This window comes from Anser brachyrhynchus (assembly GCF_964034855.1).
Source record: "Anser brachyrhynchus genome assembly, chromosome: 4".
Classification (NCBI taxonomy): domain Eukaryota; kingdom Metazoa; phylum Chordata; class Aves; order Anseriformes; family Anatidae; genus Anser; species Anser brachyrhynchus.
This window is the reverse complement of record NC_137698.1, coordinates 38,091,306-38,110,835: the sequence shown is the minus strand read 5'-3', so window position 1 is coordinate 38,110,835 and position 19,530 is coordinate 38,091,306. Positions and strand designations below refer to the sequence as shown.

The 19,530-nt window shown below is 45.2% G+C and overlaps 1 protein-coding gene and 1 long non-coding RNA gene across 7 annotated transcripts in view; one reads left to right on the top strand and one right to left on the bottom strand.

The window, feature by feature from the left end:
• LOC308194748 overlaps positions 1-10,777 on the top strand; it is a 310,853-nt gene extending 300,076 nt beyond the window's left edge. For all 5 annotated transcript variants that reach the window (XR_013950824.1, XR_013950825.1, XR_013950826.1 and 2 more), the window contains one exon: positions 9,709-10,777. This is a non-coding gene — a long non-coding RNA (uncharacterized lncRNA). The remainder of the gene's footprint in view (positions 1-9,708) is intronic.
• Positions 1-19,530, bottom strand: part of LOC308194746 (uncharacterized protein) — a 104,066-nt gene that overhangs the window by 39,539 nt on the left and 44,997 nt on the right. Inside the window, exon 4 of one of the 2 annotated variants that reach the window (XM_080591037.1) lies at positions 5,041-5,971. In XM_080591037.1, the coding sequence (XP_080447163.1) occupies positions 5,792-5,971 (180 nt within the window). In that variant the 3' untranslated portion in view covers positions 5,041-5,791. Of the gene's footprint in view, positions 1-5,040; positions 5,972-12,607; positions 13,514-19,530 lie in introns of those variants that run through there. The other variant, XM_080591038.1, reaches the window with a different exon arrangement.

The following is a 19,530-nucleotide window of genomic DNA, read 5'->3' as shown; positions in this document are numbered from 1 at the left end:
ACAACTGCAGGAAACAAACTGCACTGGAGAATAAGATGACCTGATGAGTGCATTTTAAGTGCTCGCCTTCCAAATCAGAAAGGAAATCAGTTAAAAGTGCCTGCAAGTCAAATCCCTTTCAAAAAACAAAACTCTTAAGGACAACTAGCTTTAAATGCTAAAAGACCCATCCATCTTAAATTCTGTACCTGACAGATGTCTTGATTAGTCTTTTTGCATAACCAAACTTGAAGTGAGGGAAGTAGGATGCCTGCCAGTCCAACAGTGATTACTGACTTGTGAAATTGGCACCTGTGATAGAATTTGTGCTGAGTTTCACGTGGTCCAAAAACTTCCACAGTTGAGTCCATCTGTCAGTGGTCAATTCCAGAAACAATCAGTTTTTATCTTGGTTAATATATCGAGCACGAAACAATTATATGTCATTACGAAGTCTTATATAGGATTGAGAAAAGAATGTGCTATTCTGGACATACTTAAATTACAGCTGCTTGTGTCTCATTTGTTAATATTATTACTTAACTGCACAAAATTCCCCTTTAAGGTTCTTGGCTCTTGAATTAGATTTTTTTCCCCATATGAAATCTGCTGCTGTCACTGACTGTGCCAAAGGCTGCTGACGTAACAAAATTAATCATCATAATCAGAGTAAAGAATTATTCATTTTCTCATTGAAATGTCCTTGCACTGATGGTTTGGTTGCAAGATAAGTCCTCCAGAGCTAATGCATGTTTCTAGCATACTGTAGTAGAAGGCCACATTGCCTACACAGATGCTCAGGATATCAGCTGTAATTTAGAGGGTCACTGCTCAGTGGACAGAGGCATTTATTTGCTTTTTCTCTTTGTTCTGGTGTTAATACCACTGAACTATGAACCTGGCCGGAAACAGGGCCAAGGTATTAGACTCATGATGGCTGGCCTTTGAAGGGTCAGAACAAGCAAGTCTAAGCTGCTTTGAAGTAATCTGGCAGACTCAAGCTGGAAAAGACAAACATGACCACGCTTTCTACTAATGGGGTTGGTAAATTTGTGATGACAGGCAGGATACGCTGCTACAGGTTGCACTTTCTCATCCTCCTTCACTTATTCATTGAAGTTAAAAGCATGGGTATAGTAACTCAGAGCTTGCTCTCACAGGAACTGCATCATTTTAGTTGTCTTATGGTAAAACGCAGGTAAAGGATGAAACAAAGAATGAACATGCCTTTCTTCATTGTGATTGCTTTGAAGTGTCTTGGAGGAATGCTAGTAGGGCACTGATGGGGCTGTAAGCCATCTCCACACCTAATGTATAAATCAGTGCTCCATTTATTTGTTCTTTCAAAGTCAGTGGCCAAGTTAGCTGTTGCTAAATCTGAAGGTGAGGATGCTGTAGTACTGGTGGCATACGTTTTACAGCTCACAGGATCTCAAGCTAGTTCAGGCACTGTCACAATTCACCAAGTGTTTTCAGGCTACTGCTGAGCTGCTTCTGTCAAAGAAATGATTTCTTCAAGTGACTTCAGTCCAGAACTTGGTGCCTGGGCACACGCAGCCAACCTCTCATGACTGCACATTTTTTGGACTGCAGTAGTGTAGAATGTGCTTCCTGGTGGGGCAAGACACAGGTAAATACAGTCCTGAGATTGTACGAGACATTGACTTTTCCTTTGAAAATGCTGTCACTGGTCAAGGGAAATCCTGAGCTGAGAGGAGGGTAGTATTTAAACATGCAATCAGGAATATTTGAGAGTTACTTATGCTACTCCAGAAAACCAAGAGCTTCATGAAGTCTTACACTTTAGTTTTCTCCACCTCCTCAATGACCATTTAAATAGAGCATAACTAGACTTTCAGCCAAAGATATAGTAATATTTATTGTGCCTATGGACCTAAAAAACAAGCACTCTGGCCACATCTATAAGGTCTTTCCTGGCTTTACGCTCTGCTGTAATGGTGACAGCTCCAGCTCATTATGAATTCATTGGGTACTTATGTGGATTTAATGCATTTCCATTTGTACTCAGGTGTGATTTAGTACCTGTGACTGGGAGTCATTTGGTGAATCCCATTGTAGGGATGCTGTTTTTGTTTCCAGCAAATTAATGTGAAGATCATTTTATGTACTGAACAATTTCAAATGCCAGCTGATAGGGTAGTAGCATGCATGCTGCAGAGAACCAGATGACAAGCTTCAGAAGTGCTTAGAGTCTTATTTGTTGAGGCAGAAAGCATATTAGCATGTCTTACAAGACATTGCATGCATCTATCAAGGTCCTGATCCTATCTCCAGAGGAACCAATAGCAAAGCTCTCATTTATCCAAGTGGGAGCAATTCAGTGCTCTTTAATATCTGCAGTTCATCTTAAATTGTCAAGAGGTGGTATAGAACAAAACACGAGGATAAGCTTAAATGAGGAAGACAGAACAACGCTTAACATGAGGATAATGTGGTATCATTAGCATAAAAATGTTAGCCCTAAACTTCAACAATTCTTATATAAGGTGTTTTCAAGATTGAAAGAGAAAGCTGTTTGAAGCAGGAAAAGATACGATTCTGCAAAGCATTTCACAAGATGTAGAAATTTAAATACTCGTCTGAAAGTCTAGATGTAGTCCATAAATATTTGCTAAAAGCTCAAGGCAATTAGGGGACAAATTTTATCATCTCTGCTTTGTAGGTATGCAAAGAAAAAAACACACCACAGTAATTAACAAAATCACAGCCTGAGTGATCCAGTTGGCAATAGTCCTCTGCAGCTTGGCCTCTCCATCTCCTACCCAGCAAACACTAGAGTAAAGATATTTCACAACTAATGACACCTCTTTATTAAGTTTGTGTGTACTACAATTAGCTACCACGCATCTGAATTTTGAAGCAGAGCTTAGTTTTCTTTTAGCTTTCATAGCCAGAATAGACCAAAAACAGTCAGCAAGATAATGTCATAAACATCAGAATCATTCCATGAAAAAGCCATTAGTTTCCCTTTGTTGAACAAATGATAGGCTCACAAGCCTGTACTTTATCTTCTGCAGTGATTTACTTGATTAGATACTGATGCAATATGGAGGGAAAAAATAAAATCACATTTCAGCCTCTCAACAAATGAAGCTACCAATAAGCACGCAGTTTTGCTGTTGGTTTACAATCATCTCATTTTTGAGTACCACACCGAATGTTTTCTGAAGAGAAACAACTATGAAGCAAGAGAAAGCCTTTTGTATCTATGTACACCCATCCTTCCTTAATGTGAATGCACACTAAAATGTTTGCTGTGTTCTTCTTAACCCCTGTTTTGAACCCATAGTGATTCTTCCACACTATTCACAAACTTACCAGGAATTGGAAATTCACTTCTGTTTCTTTCTGAAATAAGAAGTACTGAGTGCCTACAGGGCCTAAGTAATGTCTCAACTTCATCAGGATGTTATATGACATCTACCGTAAGTTTTCAGATTGATTTTCACCTTACAAAACCATTGAGTAGATTTTATTTTAATTTTTTATTGGTGGGTTAGAATGTCAGAGACCCACAAAATTTCTTCGGCAGGTACTACAAACATTTTCCTGCTATAGTTGCCCAACGCTCTTCCCACTGTTTTATTTTTGGCATAAAGAGGTTAATTCTTTTGAAAGCGAATCACTGTTAGTCAGGCACATAACCCTTGGACTGCTTCTGGCCTGATTTAAATTCAGCACCTTATTCTGACAGCAGAGACAAGGATGAGTCCCTTTGAGATTTTCCCACCAGCAGGGAAGATGCACAAAGGACCTCACCCTTGATGGCAGCATCAATTCAAAACACTGTGCTCTCCTGCTGGTTCAAGGCGGTAACAACTGGAACGTGACCTTTCACTAGACTGCTCTGGAAGCCAGCAGAAACCCAAGTGCTACAGCCTCTACCTGCCTTTTAATGTGTCTTGGCTGGAAAAACAGTTCCTAGGGAGCTGAATCCCACAAAAATGGTATTTTTCACTCTACTTCTGCCTTAGGGACAACAGACTGCATCCGCAGGTTTATAAAGAAGTCATTATCAATGCTTTTTCCTTATTGAAAAAAAAATAAAAATCTGTTGGGTGTGGATTTATGTGAGAAAAAGAAACAGCAACAAGAAGGTAAATAAAGATGTTATAATATCAACAGCTGAAAACCAAAGCAGTGCTGAGCGCTTTGGAACAGAGGGATACAGAAACAATACCATATGCTTGCAATTGGCTTCTCCTGCACCATCCTCTTAAGTCTGGAAGCAGAGGCCAAGGGAGCATTACACAGAGCTTAACCTCGGGGCTTTTGTTTGCCAAAGCACGAACAGTTCCATGGGAAATTCACAAGGAGCATTATACAGTTTCTTATGAGACACTTAATGCAGACAAGCACTGCAACTGGATTTGGAACATAAATAATAATTCTGAAGCTAGATGATAAATTGCATTCCTTGCATATTTTCCCCACCTGCTTGACATTACGATTATTTCAAAGTAAGATCCCATCATGACATTTACCGCTAATGCTGCACAAAAACACTCCTCTGATCTGCCATCAGAACTGGTTTCTAACCAGATAGTGCTAGCATAAATCATAGCAGGTACCATCTATGCTTATCACACCTTCAGAAGGATGCAGCTCTTCTTTTATCAAAGAATTCACAAAGCCATCAGCAAATTAACAGTTGAAGAAACCTTTCCAGCAAGCAGCACTTCTGACCATGGTTTAAGATAGGAAACTTTAAGCAACTGAGGATGGCCCCATGGCCAAAGCAGTGCTGATACCAGAGTGTAGATGTACGCCTGCCATTCCTGGGCTCCTCCAGGGCTGCTGCACCACAGGATGTTCAAACCTCACCCCAAGCTCAGCTCTGGGATGCCAGACACAGAAACAGTAACCTCACACAGCCCTGCATAGCTATCCTCAGAGCACGGAGCTCACAGCCAAGGGAGAGTACTCTTCACCACTGCCTTTCCCCCTCCTCTCCATGCCTGTGAAACACCTCCACTCATTGCCACCAGCTGCACCTGACCATCACACTGCCCCTGTAGAGGAAGCTAAAACAGCACTCACCAAGGAGAAAATGGCTCTAGAGCAGGATCCCAGCCCATGCCCCTCTGCACCAGAGGGCTAGTGGCTCCCCTACTGCACACTCCCCCATTTATAACCTCCCCTCCACCTGTGGCCCTTTAGCAGGTCCCCACCAGCCCTGCTCTAATGGGCCAGGTGAGCATGGCTGCTCTGCAGCTTGCCTTCAGCATCAGCAAGCACCCTAATTACTGCAGCCTTTGCCTGTTGCTGTCAGATGAGCTGCTGTGGCCCCCCTGCACGTCTGCAGATGCTATGTGATCAAATAAGAGTCCTGCTGCACCTTCCTGCTGCTTCTTACCTCAGAAGAAAAAGTGTTGCAGCATGAAGTATAAATAATGTTTGTCCTATTTAAAATGTAACAGACCCCTTACGCTATGCTATTTCATTGTATCTAAAATGAATTTGCAGATTACTTATATTTTCTACTGACCCTAGGTGTTTCAGAATTAAAATACTAGCACTCTTGATACAATAACTTCATAATATATTAATATGACTATCTCAGCTTTTAGAACACTAAAATGTAACCCTGGTCTTTTTAGATACTGTAATTTGTCTTTGGGTATTATTAAAATAAATGTTACAGCTGTATCAAATTATTAACAGCAAAAAATGAGCCACAGCCCCTATAGTGCCATTTAAACATATCTGAAAATCTTTGCCCTGTTGGAGATTTTTGGTTCTCACATAATCAGCTTGCTTCCAGCTTCATACGGAAAGTTAAGAGGTCTTCCTACTCGCTCTGTTGCTGGTCTTGTAAGCTGCAGCCCAGTAGGAGAGCACATCCTGGGGCGACAGGCGCTGCAGGAGCTGACAGAGAAGTGCCGTTCGTACCAATCAGGGATCTGACCCGCGAAGCCACAGGGCATGGTATTCTTTTTCCAACCAGGCTTAGGTCCTTTGGTGAAATATCCTAAAGAGAAAACAAAAGCCAGATGATCTGTCATGTTCTTTAGTGGACTAATTGTAGCGTCTGCATTTTGAGTTACAAGAAATACTGTGAAACCACATTTAATAAATTTGCAGGATGGGTATTGTGTAGGTTTTCATGAACCTGTCTGTTGCAGCCCACCAGCTCCCTGCCCTGTGGGGCTCCGTGGACTCCAGTCCTCATCCCATCCCTGCACTTCCACCGGCTGCCAAAGACCCCACTGCCGCCTATTCCCCGTCAGGTTCAGCTGGACAGCTACCCGCTTCCCAGTAAGCCTTGGCTGTGTTCAGATGAACTGGATATCAATGAAATGCAGCCTGTGGACTGGGTGAGCATGGTCTTTGGGCAACCTCCTCTTCGGCTGGGCCATTGGGACTTGCTGGGGTGTCTGCTGGCTCCCAGTTGGGGCTCAGACACCTCTCAGCTGCAGCAGGGGCCGCGCTGTTGCGTTCCCCTTTCTGGCATGTCAGTGTTCCTTCTGGCACCAACAGCAATCACTTAGCGCCTGAGATCCAAAATGTGAAGCCCCGTAAGTTGATTTTGTGCTGCGGTTAAGTGACACAGAGTCCAAGTACAGCTTACTTTTATTTACACTTTGCTGGCAGCTGGGAACGGCAGAAGGCGATTCCTATTTCAGCAATCTCAGCCCAGCACCAGTGGCTGGTTTCCAGGAGCCATTTCTGCCTGAAGGACGGGGTTTAATCAGGGACCGAGGCAGAGAGCACACGCTCCTGCTGCTCACAGAGCTTGCACTCCCGCAAGCAGCACCTCTGCACAGAGCCTCACGCACCAAAGCAAACGGCACACCGCGTTTCTCTCTGAAGCTGAACAGAAAGACCAGCACAGAAAGCCGTTTGCATGCTTTGGGTTTCTTCTAACAAAAAGCAGGACTTGTCACCTCCTGAGATTCAAAATCACTGAATATGCACAAAGATAGAATTAGCGGGCTAAGATTTAAAAAAACCTCGCTTAGGTTTCTGGTCAGATCGCCTCTGTGTTTAGTGCGGGGAATAAGTAAATGACAACCACCTGTCCCTTAAATTAAGGAAATTGTGCAATTAATGTGGGAAAGTTTGAAATGTGATCAAGATACCAAGTATCATCTTCCAACAGTTACTTCATGAACAACAAAATATATCAGTTCCAAGCACCCAATCTGGAAGCAGTTCTTCCACACTCAGCTGCCCTCTATTGTCATCTTAATTGGACATTTCTGGCACCCTGGCTGAGCTGTCTGCTGTTGCAGCCATTTTCTGCAGGGAAGAGGGAACTGATACAAGACTTGGTGGAAAGAATGCCTTTTAGTGATGTGGGAGATTAAGGAGGGGTGCCAGGGGAAGGATTTCCCAGGTCTACTGTATAGTGTGATACATGTTGAGGTGTGGGAAGTGTGTGCTTTCCACAGTCATTTGGATTAATCCTGAAATATGACTGCACCAGAGATCCCTGGTCTTCATTCTTATTCCTGCCATGGACAGAGAGTCTTTCATTTCACTCTTGCATTCCGTTAGCCACCATGAAATGTTTCATCATGGCCGAAAGGGTGAAAGCTGTTTTTCCATCTGTGCTTGTAAACCATGAAAGCACTAGGTTTTGGTATAAATAAGCCTGATTTCAAGATCCAGCAGATTCGCAGAATTTTCTGCTTTTACCAATGCCACTAATCCAGACAAGAGGTTTCCAGGCTTATCCCACTGCACCTTAATCAGCAGATTTATGATTTATGCTCCTAAATATTACAGAACTTACACTGTGAGGAGAAGAGTCACTTCTGTCACTTGTCCAATTTTCAGGACAAGCAGTTACTTGGTACATAAGCCGTGTCTCTGGGCAGTTGAAAGAGCTAGCACAGCGTTAATCTAGTTTCAGATGCACCCAAGCGATTACATGATAACTCAGGTATTAAGCTACCTTTGTGATTTCAATTACCCACTTTTTATATGCCTGGGAAGTAACTATAAAGTTATCAGCATAAAACTAATAAAGCAGAGAGTTCTATAAAAGTGGCAAGTGAGTTACTGCAGTTGCTCTAGGCAATGTAACCCACTTCTGCATACAGTCACAGATGGGAAAGGTTTACTCATTGTCTCCATTTTACGTGCCCACAAAGGAAGGCAAAACACAAAAGCAATCCTGCTTCCTCTCCAAACAGTTTCTCCTCTCCCTCACCCCCAGCAGCCAAAAAATCAAATCATTTTCTTTTAAAGGAGAGGGATCTCAATGGGACTGCACTGTAAGGTGAAAGAGAGGTTTATTAACTAAAATTATATTTTGCAGTTTAGGGCAGAGTAACAGTCTGAAGACGTAGTGAATTTCAGAAAAACAAAATATAGACATTTTAAGATGTATTTTTATATTTGATAGACCAGGCAAATGCATTTCTTTAGAGGTAAGGCGAAGGTTTTCATAACAAGAGATGTTTTCTAGTCACCCTCTGATCTGGTTTAAAAGATGCAGCACCTAAGGGCTCTGCCAGTTTATTAAAAGCATCTGTTTTATTTCCAGAAGAGAAATGAAAACAAAATCACCTCAAAACACGCACAATTGGGAAGACAGGGTTACTTGCCTGGCTCAACAGAGAGTTGCGGCTTGTGCTTAGCAGAAAAAAGAGGGTTTATAATCTTTGGAAAAAAGGGCGGGCCACTGAGGAGGACTACAAGGATGTAGCGAGGCTGTGCAGGGAGAAAATTAGAAAGGCCAAAGCTCATCTGGAGCTCAACCTGGCTACTGCCGTTAAAGACAACAAAAAATCCTTTTACAAATATATCAACGCGAAACGGAGGACTAAGGAGAATCTCCATCCTTTACTGGATGCGAGGGGAAACCTAGTTACTAAGGATGAGGAAAAGGCTGAGGTGCTTAATGCCGCCTTTGCCTCAGTCTTTAGCGGCAGTACCGGTTGTTCTCTGGATACCCAGTGCCTTGAGCTGGTGGAAGGGGATGGGGAGCAGGATGTGGCCTTCGCTATCCATGAGGAAATGGTTGGCGACCTGCTACGGAGCTTGGATGTGCGCAAGTCGATGGGGCCGGATGGGATGCACCCGAGGGTACTGAAAGAACTGGCGGAGGAGCTGGCCGAGCCGCTTACCATCATTTATCGGAAGTCCTGGCTATCGGGGGAGGTCCCAGTTGACTGGCGGCTAGCCAATGTGACGCCCATCTATAAGAAGGGCCGCAGGGCAGACCCGGGGAGCTATAGGCCTGTCAGTTTGACCTCACTGCCAGGAAAGCTCATGGAGCAGATTATCTTGAGGGTCATCACGCGGCACTTGCAGGGCAAGCAGGCGATCAGGCCCAGTCAGCATGGGTTTATGAAAGGCAGGTCCTGCTTGACGAACCTGATCTCCTTCTATGACCAAGTGACGCGCCTGGTGGATGAGGGAAAGGCTGTGGATGTGGTTTACCTTGACCTCAGTAAGGCTTTTGACACAGTTCCCCACAACATTCTCCTCAAGAAACTGGCTGCTCGGGGCTTGGACTGGCGTACGCTTCGCTGGGTTAGAAACTGGCTGGATGGCCGGGCCCAGAGAGTTGTGGTGAATGGAGTCAAATCTGGTTGGAGGCCGGTCACTAGTGGAGTCCCCCAGGGCTCGGTACTGGGGCCGGTCCTCTTTAATATCTTTATCGATGATCTGGATGAGGGCGTCCAGTGCACCCTCAGTAAGTTTGCAGATGACACCAAGCTAAGTGCGTGTGTCGATCTGCTCGAGGGCAGGAAGGCTCTGCAGGAGGATCTGGATAGGCTGGAGCGATGGGCTGAGGTCAGCTGCATGAAGTTCAACAAGGCCAAGTGCCGGGTCCTGCACCTGGGGCGCAACAACCCCAAGCAGAGCTACAGGCTGGGAGATGAGTGGCTGGAAAGCTGCCTGGCCGAGAGGGACCTGGGAGTATTGGTTGATAGTCGGCTGAATATGAGCCAGCAGTGTGCTCAGGTGGCCAAGAAGGCCAACAGCATCCTGGCCTGCATAAGAAGCAGTGTGGCCAGCAGGTCTAGGGAAGTGATTGTGCCCCTGTACTCGGCTCTGGTGAGGCCGCACCTCGAGTACTGTGTTCAGTTTTGGGCCCCTCGCTACAGGAAGGACATGGACGTGCTCGAGCGAGTCCAGAGAAGGGCGACCAAGCTGGTGAGGGGTCTGGAGAACAAGTCTTACGAGGAACGGCTGAGGGAGCTGGGCTTGTTCAGCCTGGAGAAGAGGAGGCTCAGGGGCGACCTTATCGCTCTCTACAGTTACCTTAAAGGAGGCTGTAGCGAGGTGGGAGTTGGTCTGTTCTCCTACGTGCCTGGTGACAGGACGAGGGGGAATGGGCGAAAGTTGCGACAGGGGAGTTTTAGGTTGGATGTTAGGAAGTACTTCTTTACCGAAAGGGTTATTAAGCATTGGAACGGGCTGCCCAGGGAGGTGGTGGAGTCACCATCCCTGGAGGTCTTTAAAAGACGTTTAGATGTAGAGCTTAGCGATATGGTTTAGTGGAGTACTTAGTGTTAGGTCGGAGGTTGGACTCGATGATCTTGAGGTCTCTTCCAACCTAGAAATCTGTGATACTGTGATACTGTGATACTTTTAAGCCTGTGGAACAGCAGGGGTCCCGGCTCTCCCCTCACTGAAGGGGCTGCTGCTCATGCCCTGCTGCCCCCAACAGCTCCCTTACTGCACAAGGGGCACAACTGGAGACCGTCAACCACGCAGCTCACGCATGTGGTTTCCACTTGTGCAAACCTGGTCGAGCTGTAAAGTAAGAACAAGACCCGCTGTGGCCAGCAGATGAGCCCCTGGCTTCCCAAGCCCCTGGTACCTCAGCAGCAGGCAGCAGCAGCAGGCCGGGTGGCTGGATGCCCCTTTAGGTATGTCTTGTAGGGGCCTGGGGTGCCCAAAGCTGACAGGCTCCTGACTCGTGTCTCTGCAGTGTTTGCTGCAGTAAGGGCGTCTTACCCTTGCATGTGGCAAGCTGAGATCCAGCCCTGATGTGGCAAGGGGCCCGCTAGTCTCCTCACCATGCTGCTGCTTCTCCAGATTCTGAAGAAGAAGTGATGGGCAGGGCCGAGCCTCTGTGTAGAGCACTTGGAGACCTGTGCAGGAGAAATTGCTGTAAAAGAGCTGCCTGTGGCTGTTTAGTGGTCAGATGTGGTGCTTTCCAATGGCATTCCTGAATAGACAGCATCCTTTCTGGATTTCACAGGGGTGGGGAGATAGAAGTAGAGTCCGTTTTATCCCCAGGTATGTTCTTTCTTTCTGCCCCAAACCTTATCCAGCTAGACTCTGAGGAATTGCTTTATTTGCCTGGGATTTCTGAATACCCGGTAAGTCTGTTGCTGATAGAGGGTGCAGTACTTCTGCACACAGACTGTGTTGTGCACAGTAAGGCCAACATCATCTCTCAACATCTGGCCTGATGTTCTAAGTGTGGCACCTATTGACAGCTGGATCCAATGCCTCCCCCAAAAAAGTCCAGTCTGTGCTGTGCCTGCTGTGCCTCAGTCCCAGTGGGAGAGGAGGCAGGATGCTGCACCCCAGAACGCCGGTCTTTGAGCAGGACCCGTATGACTGCCTTCCAAGAGTGCCTTGCATGCATCAGTTTTTGGAAGCCTCAGACTTGCTGCACCTCTAACGTGGTGGTCACCTGGGTCACTGCCAGGCTGAAGCACACCAATCTACAAGCTCCTTGCTGGGCTTGGGTAAGACTCCTCAGTAGGACAAAACTCCTGCTCCATCGCATCTTTTCTTGAACTGACAATGAGGAGAGAGCCCATACCATGGGCAACTGTTGCTTAATAATTCATTTTCTTTTTAGATCCCACTATGCCCAGTGCGGAGGGAAAGGTGGAGGGGTACCTAACTGTCTTCAGATGTGTTTCATCTCCCCTGCCATTTTACAAAATGTGAAGACAGGATACTATGAAAAGCATATTTGAGGATTGAGTTGCCTTTCTTTTCAACAGCTTACTGTCTGCTTTTATTGTTTACCAAGCTTTCATCTGTAAAAAATGTATCTGCAGCACACGGCTGAGAGGTTTCTCTTGGTCTGTAGTCACTGTCACAAAGGAATTTCTCCTCCAGGCTCCTTTACCTTCCCTTCTGAGCTCCTCAGAGACCTCTTCTGTGGTCCCTGGCAGCAGACCAAGGGGAAAGAGCTTTAGTGAAATCTCCTGTTGTAGCAACAAAACACCATTGATCAGCCGTGCTCACTGCCAACAGCTTTTTGAACCTGGCATTTTTTTAATGCTCAGTTTCTCTTTGCATTCAGGATTCAGGTATCCAGCGTAAAGAAACACCCCTGAGAGTTATTCCTCTTTGTTCCATCCTCCGAGTTGAAACACAAACCCGCAGCTGAGCAGCCCCAAGAACAGCCGTCCAGACCCATCTCGGGCCAAGCCTGGCAGGTTTTTTCCTGCCCTTCAGGTCTGTAGGCAAGTCAGAAGCAAATACGCTGGAACACCAGCTGAATAGCTAAATGCCTGGCAGAGAGAGCAGGAACCGCTGAGCAGTGCAGCTACCACACAGGCAGTCAGCAGCTGTAGGAGAAAGGCAGCAACATCAAGACGCATCTCAGGGAAAACTGGTAATTGATCTGTTCTGCCAGGACAGACTGAAATGCCGTCCTTCAGTGCTGGAGCTGCAGGCAGAGCGTTAATGACTGTTACGAATGCTGTTCGCAGAATAATAATGCAGTGCCCTTTCTCCAGTACATAGATATCTCTTTTTGTTCAGAGGGTGCAGTCAGAATTAAACAAAACCCACTCAGAAAACTGCAGTAAACCCTAATGCTGAGCAAGGCAACCGTCACCTGAGATCAGGCAGCTGTTCAGAAGTCCCTGATTTCCTGCATTGCCCCTGTATCTCACTGACATTCTGGGTAAAGAGGTCATAGAGATGCCATACACTGCTTCAGAGCATTTGGCAAGCGGGCCCACAGACATCCAAGCTGGTGGGACAGGCCCTGGGTTTGTCCTTGATTACACCCATGTAAAGTCAGGGCAATCCCTTTAACTAAACTGGAGATATTCTGGATTTGTACCTGTGTGCTTACTTGGCCTATTGCTGTGAAAGATCCTAATCTTGCTTTCATCCCCATGGGATATTGACTTCAGCAAAATACCCCATGCTTCATTTCTCAGTGTTGCAAAACAACTTAATGGATCATATACTTAGGGGAGCACTTCCATTAATTTCTAACTTACATTCTCACTCTAACAACACCAAAATGTCAGTGGCTTTAGCCTTTCAAAACATTTCCTCCAAGAGCACATAAGGAAAAAAGAAAGCAACCCCCTGACTTTTATTTATATAAACCCAACCACGTATTACCTTTGAGCATGGAGGAAGAGCTCCACCAAGCCCCTTTCACTTACCTTTTTTCTGAGCACTTACTCTTGATGACTGACATTTGTTTGTTTAATATGGCCCTGATTCTCTTCTTACTCGCACATATATCAAGCATGAAGGTTTGCTGTAGCTGACGTCAGTGGCATTTTATCAGCATAAAAGCAGACAAAAGTGTAAGTACAACTGACAGAAGAGGCAGGTTCTGCAAGCAAAAATATGCATTTGCTGTTACCAAAATGAAACATATACTTGTCTATTTGCAGCTATATTCCTTTGAAGCATTACAAAACCCCGTGAAAACCTAGATGTTAGAGACTGTATAATCACTTAGAGAGTTAATGTGCATAAACACATATAAAATGATTGTTTGCATTTTTCTTGCACAGTCTTTTTACTGTATTACTGTATAAATCAGACCTATTTTATTTTCACTTGCTAAGCCTTGTACTCTTTTTGAAGCATCTCAGTGAATGAATACATATTTCTAGACTCTTACAGCTTTAAACAAATTTACTTGTATTTTCACAGAAATGCCTTCAAGAATTTTTTTCTACAAAGCATATTATTCAAGATAGGACTGAAGGATTTAATGGCTCAGGATATGATTTCCAACCTGTATGATGCATGACAAATCTGAGTGCAAAAGGGCATGTCATAGAAGAACATGAGTCTTAACTGGAAAACTCAAAGCTCTTATAGGTCCCATACTGTTTCGGTGGCAGATGCAGTTCTCTGAAGATCATAATCTGTCCTGTCTTGCTCCTGCTGGTACTCAAGAGCATATGGCTTTCCTTGCATGGATGAGACAGCCACAAGTTATACCCATGCAGAAACCAGGAGAAAAATCAGCCTGATCATTCAAAGCATATGGATCCAACGAGGCTTGAAAGCCACGCTGAGAGGAAGGGTAAGGCACGCTCAGCCGGTAGCAGATGACCATGTTTCTCTGAGAGGGTGATCCTGCAGAACGTGGGCTGGAAATGGTGACTTCCTCATGCTAGTTGCAAGTGAAGGCTGTTTTATTGCTAGAGGACAAACCAGAGGGAGTGGTATGGGAGACGCTGCCTCAGTATTGAGGTCTGAAGTTAGCAGCCACCCATGGGTTAAAATCACAGGCACTTTAGGGAGAAGTTGCACAGCAAAGAAGAGACCTGCTTACTAATCTTTTTCATTTAATTACAGAGGCTTCCTGCAAAGCCTTGCTGTACTTCATATTGGGCATCAGAGCAGACAAACACTGCCCCAAAGACTTTACAAAGCTCTAAAAGGGGCAAAAAGCAGACACAGAAGTTCCTTGTGCAAGGCCAAAGACCAATGGCAAAAGTGGAATATGCACACAGTTTTTGTTCTTGACAGCAAAGCCCTGGCCATGCTGGGCGTTGTGCACGCAGAGAGCTGCTTTGCAGGCATGCTGTGTCTTTTTTCCACAGTGATGCCTTTGACTGCATTTAGCACATGGGACTGATTCTGGCTGGGTAGGTGAGCTAGAGGTACCACCTCTCTCCATGTAAAATGGGGTCTGACAGTTTTTGTTTGCTGCATTTTGGGCAGCCGTGGCTCCCTCGTTTGGCCCATGAGTGTTTGCATTTTATTCCTGGCCCAGCAGCCCCACAGATGGATGTCCTGCCCTCAAAGATCATGTATGGCGTGAGAACCAGCAGTGTCAGGGAGAAAGGACCCTGCGGTGTCCAAAAGTGATTAGCTCTGCTTCCAAAAGGGGAATTCAGAGAGAAAAACGCATTACAGCCCTTGGTCCCTGCCAATGACACAAAGGCCCTGGCTTTAATGTAGATGTCTGTCTAATGGGCACTGGTCTAAGACCAACAAAATACAATTCATACAGGCCACTGAGCAGCTTCTGATGTTAATGACTTTCGATTACCACTGGCCTGAGTTGCATCTGTATTTTATTAACACTGTTTACAGAGTGAGTAGAATTCCAGATGGAGTATAAAGTACCTTTTTTCTTGTTTTGCCCATAATTGGAAATGCTTAAATTGCACTTGTAGCTGTTTTATGACTTGACATTGACCTTAAACTGTGCATCTGCTACAGTGGAACATCGCAATTTCTAGGGAGTAGAAAGGTTATACAGAACTGGTCAATGCTCTGTGTGATGCAAATAAAAATAATGTCGTGAGTGTTTAAATAAATATTTCTTTCCATTTTGTCTTCAAATATTTATTGCTTCACCACGTTGCTTGAAATTGTCCTTTACAGTTCAGGCTATGGTTGCTTTACAGACAGCATAAAGACAGTGCTTTAAGATCATTAGAGCCCCGAAGACGTTAGAGCAGTCCAGATGATTTGCATTTCTAAGGGAAAGGCTTTCATTTCTGAACTGTTCAACTAATATTGGTCTAAAAATGTGGCCCCCCCAGGATGAGAAACAGACCTCCTTTCAGCCCTGAAGTGTCACCTCTCCACCAGCTCCCTGACCAGCTGCACTTCAGGTGGAAATGATGGCCAAGAAGGAAAGGAGCACTTTGGGACACGGGGCTGTCATCTCTGTTTGTGGATAAGGTGGGGGGCAGGAGGTGGGCAGCTCAGGCCCAGCTGCACCATCAGCTCCATGCTACACTTCCCTGAGGGGAAGGCAGCCATTGACAACTCCACAGCCACGAAGCTTGCTTTCAGCTTGCTGCTGGGGGCAAACACTGCACAGCCTTGTGAAAGATTGAGTCTGAGCCAGGCATTTCAATGAGCATCCCTCGCGTCCCCGCCAGACAGAAGACGCGGTGCCTCTACACCTTCACTCCCCTCTGCATCCTCCCCTCAGCTGCGACATGGTGAGGGGGCAGGACGGATGCTCAGCCCACAGGCACTGCAGGACTGCAGCTGCCGGGCTGGTACTGTACTATAGGAAGTGGCTGCTGGGGCTGGGGTGTGCCAGCCCTTCCTCCTGTGTGCCGGGAATCCGCCCAGCACTTCTCAGAAATGGCCTTTCGCTGTCACACTGGGCTTACTTTTGCAGAACAGGGACACTCACCTCAGTCAAGCCGGTGGCTGAGCTCTGACATAGCCGTGTGCCTGTAGGACCCAGGGTGCCATTAGACGTCTCCCTTCCTCACCTGATGGCAGCCACCCCCACAGGCACCTTCTGTGGGGCCAGGCCGAGCACCGGCCTGGGGGCCGCGGGTGAAGCAGGGCTCAGTCCTGAGGGACAAATGACGGTGTGTGAAAGCAGCACACAGCAAAAGTTGATGGAAAAGACTGCCTCGTCGCTCATGGATACTTCATTACTTCCTAAGGTGTTTACGAGCAAATAAAATGCATCTACTACTGGGGAAAAAAGAGTATTTCCCCTGTGCCCCACGATCCCCTTCCCACCTCCAAGCAATTGTCTTACTGACTAGAATTTCAACGCCGCTTCTCTTTGAAGTACGACCTGTACTTTAGTTATATTATTTCCATTCAAGCCGTGGAAATAAAACTTATGACAGCGTTGATTTCTCAGATCTGCTCTGAGTCTTTGAAATTTGCATTAGATTATTCTAATCACTTAGCCTCGTTGTATATATTTACACAAGCACTTTTGATGTTTAAACAGAGCAGGCTGTAATGAGATGTGTAGGGGGAAATATATACCCCAAAGAAAAGGAATGTTCTTTTTTTCTCAGACCACATCTTAAACACAAAGTTTTCAGATAAAACAGTGGGTCAGTGCCTCTGGGACCTGAGGGGAATGACGATAAGGCTGAAGGCATGGAGGGATCGATCTGCTTTCAGCTGCAGAGGGCAGAGGGGAGAGGGGCTGGGTCCCTGCGAGTGCGAGGAAGGTGGCAAGGAGCTGTCTTGCTGTGCCCTTCATCGCTACTGTAACCTGTGCTCCTGACCATCCTGACGCAAGAAACTGTCCCAGCTGAACCCTTGGTGTCAATATCTACAGACACAAGTTTCTGGGGACTGAGCAGAAAGAGCATCTGCCAGCTCCACTGAATGCAGTGGCAATAGCTGCAGAGACAGCAAAAAAAGTGCTGGGACTGTGACGCAGTCATGCCAGCTCTGACCCAGGCCGCACGCTCAAGTTAATTCAGTCTCAGGGCTGGCTCCATTAGATCCAGAACAAGAGGCAACAGTGGAAACAGAAGCAGCCCTTACATTGCAAACATGCAGGAAAAGGCAGTGGGGCAGACCAGGCAAGGGAGAGACAGATCTGTTAAGGATTGAAGAAGAAAAGGAATTTTTCTGTAAGATGCAGGACATTGCCAGTTATCACATCCAGCATTTAGCTTCACAAAGGTCAGGGCTTATATTCATATTTGCATGTTAGTACACAAAGAATATTTGCAATTCTTGACATAGCGTAAAGGACGAATATTCTGGATGACCCTGTTGTTAACATAATCTTAAGAGTGAAATCTACAGCAAATCAGCCACTGCCCAACATACTACTCTAAAGACTGTAAAAAACATGGTAAACTGTGTCAACAGAGTACTGATTTTTTAACTGGAGATAGAGAAATTTGTGTGTAAGGATCTTAAAAAAAAGAAAAAAGATGCCTGTTCCAAGAAGATACACTTCCATAAACTCAGTGACAGATGAGAGCAGACTTTCTAACTCACACACTGAAACTGATCTATCCACTTAGACATGCAAATGTCATTTTGAGTAAGTCTAACATTTTGAATTGCCACCAGTGAAAATAGGCTTCTCTAAAGTTGGATTTTTCAGCTACCCTAACCATGTAGCATCAAGGAAAAAAATAAACAAAACTGAAAGATTATGCTCTACTAGGATTTGGTGACCTAACGAGCTTATTAAGATCACACTTTCCACTTTATAACCTTTTCACTAGCAAATATTTCTGGTAGCACAGCTGCCTCCCTTCCTCCCTTGGACGGGACAGCCAGGGCCTTTAGCCTGGGCTAGCCGAGGAGCAGGCTCATTGCCAGTGCCGCCCGGCTGGGCACCAAGCACGTTCCTCCTGCCCTCCATGGCTTCAGCAGGAGAAACACTCCGGGGCTTTCATTCTGGCTGATTTATTTAGTCCTTATTCCTAACTTGCAAGTTACATGCCTCACTGCACTGTTAACTTCTCGAGAGTCTGTGACCCACATGAGGTATGGTCAGAAACTAATGGTCCTTCCTCACCTTAAAGGACATAAATTTGTGAAGCGATCAGAAACACCAGGAGATTCATAACTTTTCTCCTTCACAAAAGTATGACAAGACATAGATATCACACACAGTAGGAATCTCGTTTCTTTTCTCTCAGCAGAAACAGCTTTCAACAGCACCATCTTGACTTATGCCAGCAAGTGCTTCAGCTCCTTGTCTGTAGAAGGTGAGGGACAAATGTATTTTGTTAGCTATCCAGCATGAGCAGAAATCTCCAGTGGTGGACACGTTTGTAGTACACTGGTGTTAATGTCTCTTGCTACAGCTATCCAAAGCTAACTGGGAGCTCCTCTCAGTTCTACCCTGAAGTCTCATGGATGCTTACTGTAGGCTTGCAGCTTCCTTGTAACATTAGATCCATTTTCTATTATGACCACATTGATCTTACTCAGATATTCTAGGTGGTGCCTCCTCCCCTCCCCTAAGGGATAGGTATGTAGCTGTGCACTTGGGACAACAAGGGTGAGGTACTCCAAGGCTCACATCCAAGAATAAAAGCAGATTTCAAAGATATTCCTGATTTAAATCCAGAAAATCTGACTAAGATTTCTGTGAACTCATACTCCTGATTATTAGCAGAGACCAACAGAATTCTGTACATCAGGGACGGGAACTAAACATTCCTTCGCAACTTCTTATAACCTAAAGGAGTAGGAAGACTGCTTTATGTTTTTGTTCAATAGCGTACACAAAGTGTACAGAGAAATCTCACCTCACCTTGCAACTTTATCACACAGTTATTCTTCTGGGAGATGTTACAGCTTTTTTCTACAGTTAAAACCTACAAGTTGCTAAAATTGCACCCATTGCTGTATGCTACTCAGACATAAAACATGACTATAGTAATCAAAACTGTGCTGTGCAGCCAAGGGGTGCAACAGATGTAACTGTGAAGCTCTGGCTCCAGGTTAGTTTCTGTAGATGGTCATGGAGAGGATGAAAGAAACATTTATATTAGCTGTACTGGCCTAACCTAGACACGTTAAAATTGAGAATCATTTTCATGTAAAGACCTGTGATAATTAAGCTTTGAGTTCTAATTGACTTTTGTAAGCAAGTTCTGAAAACAAGAAATATTTATGGTGAGGAATAAAAGA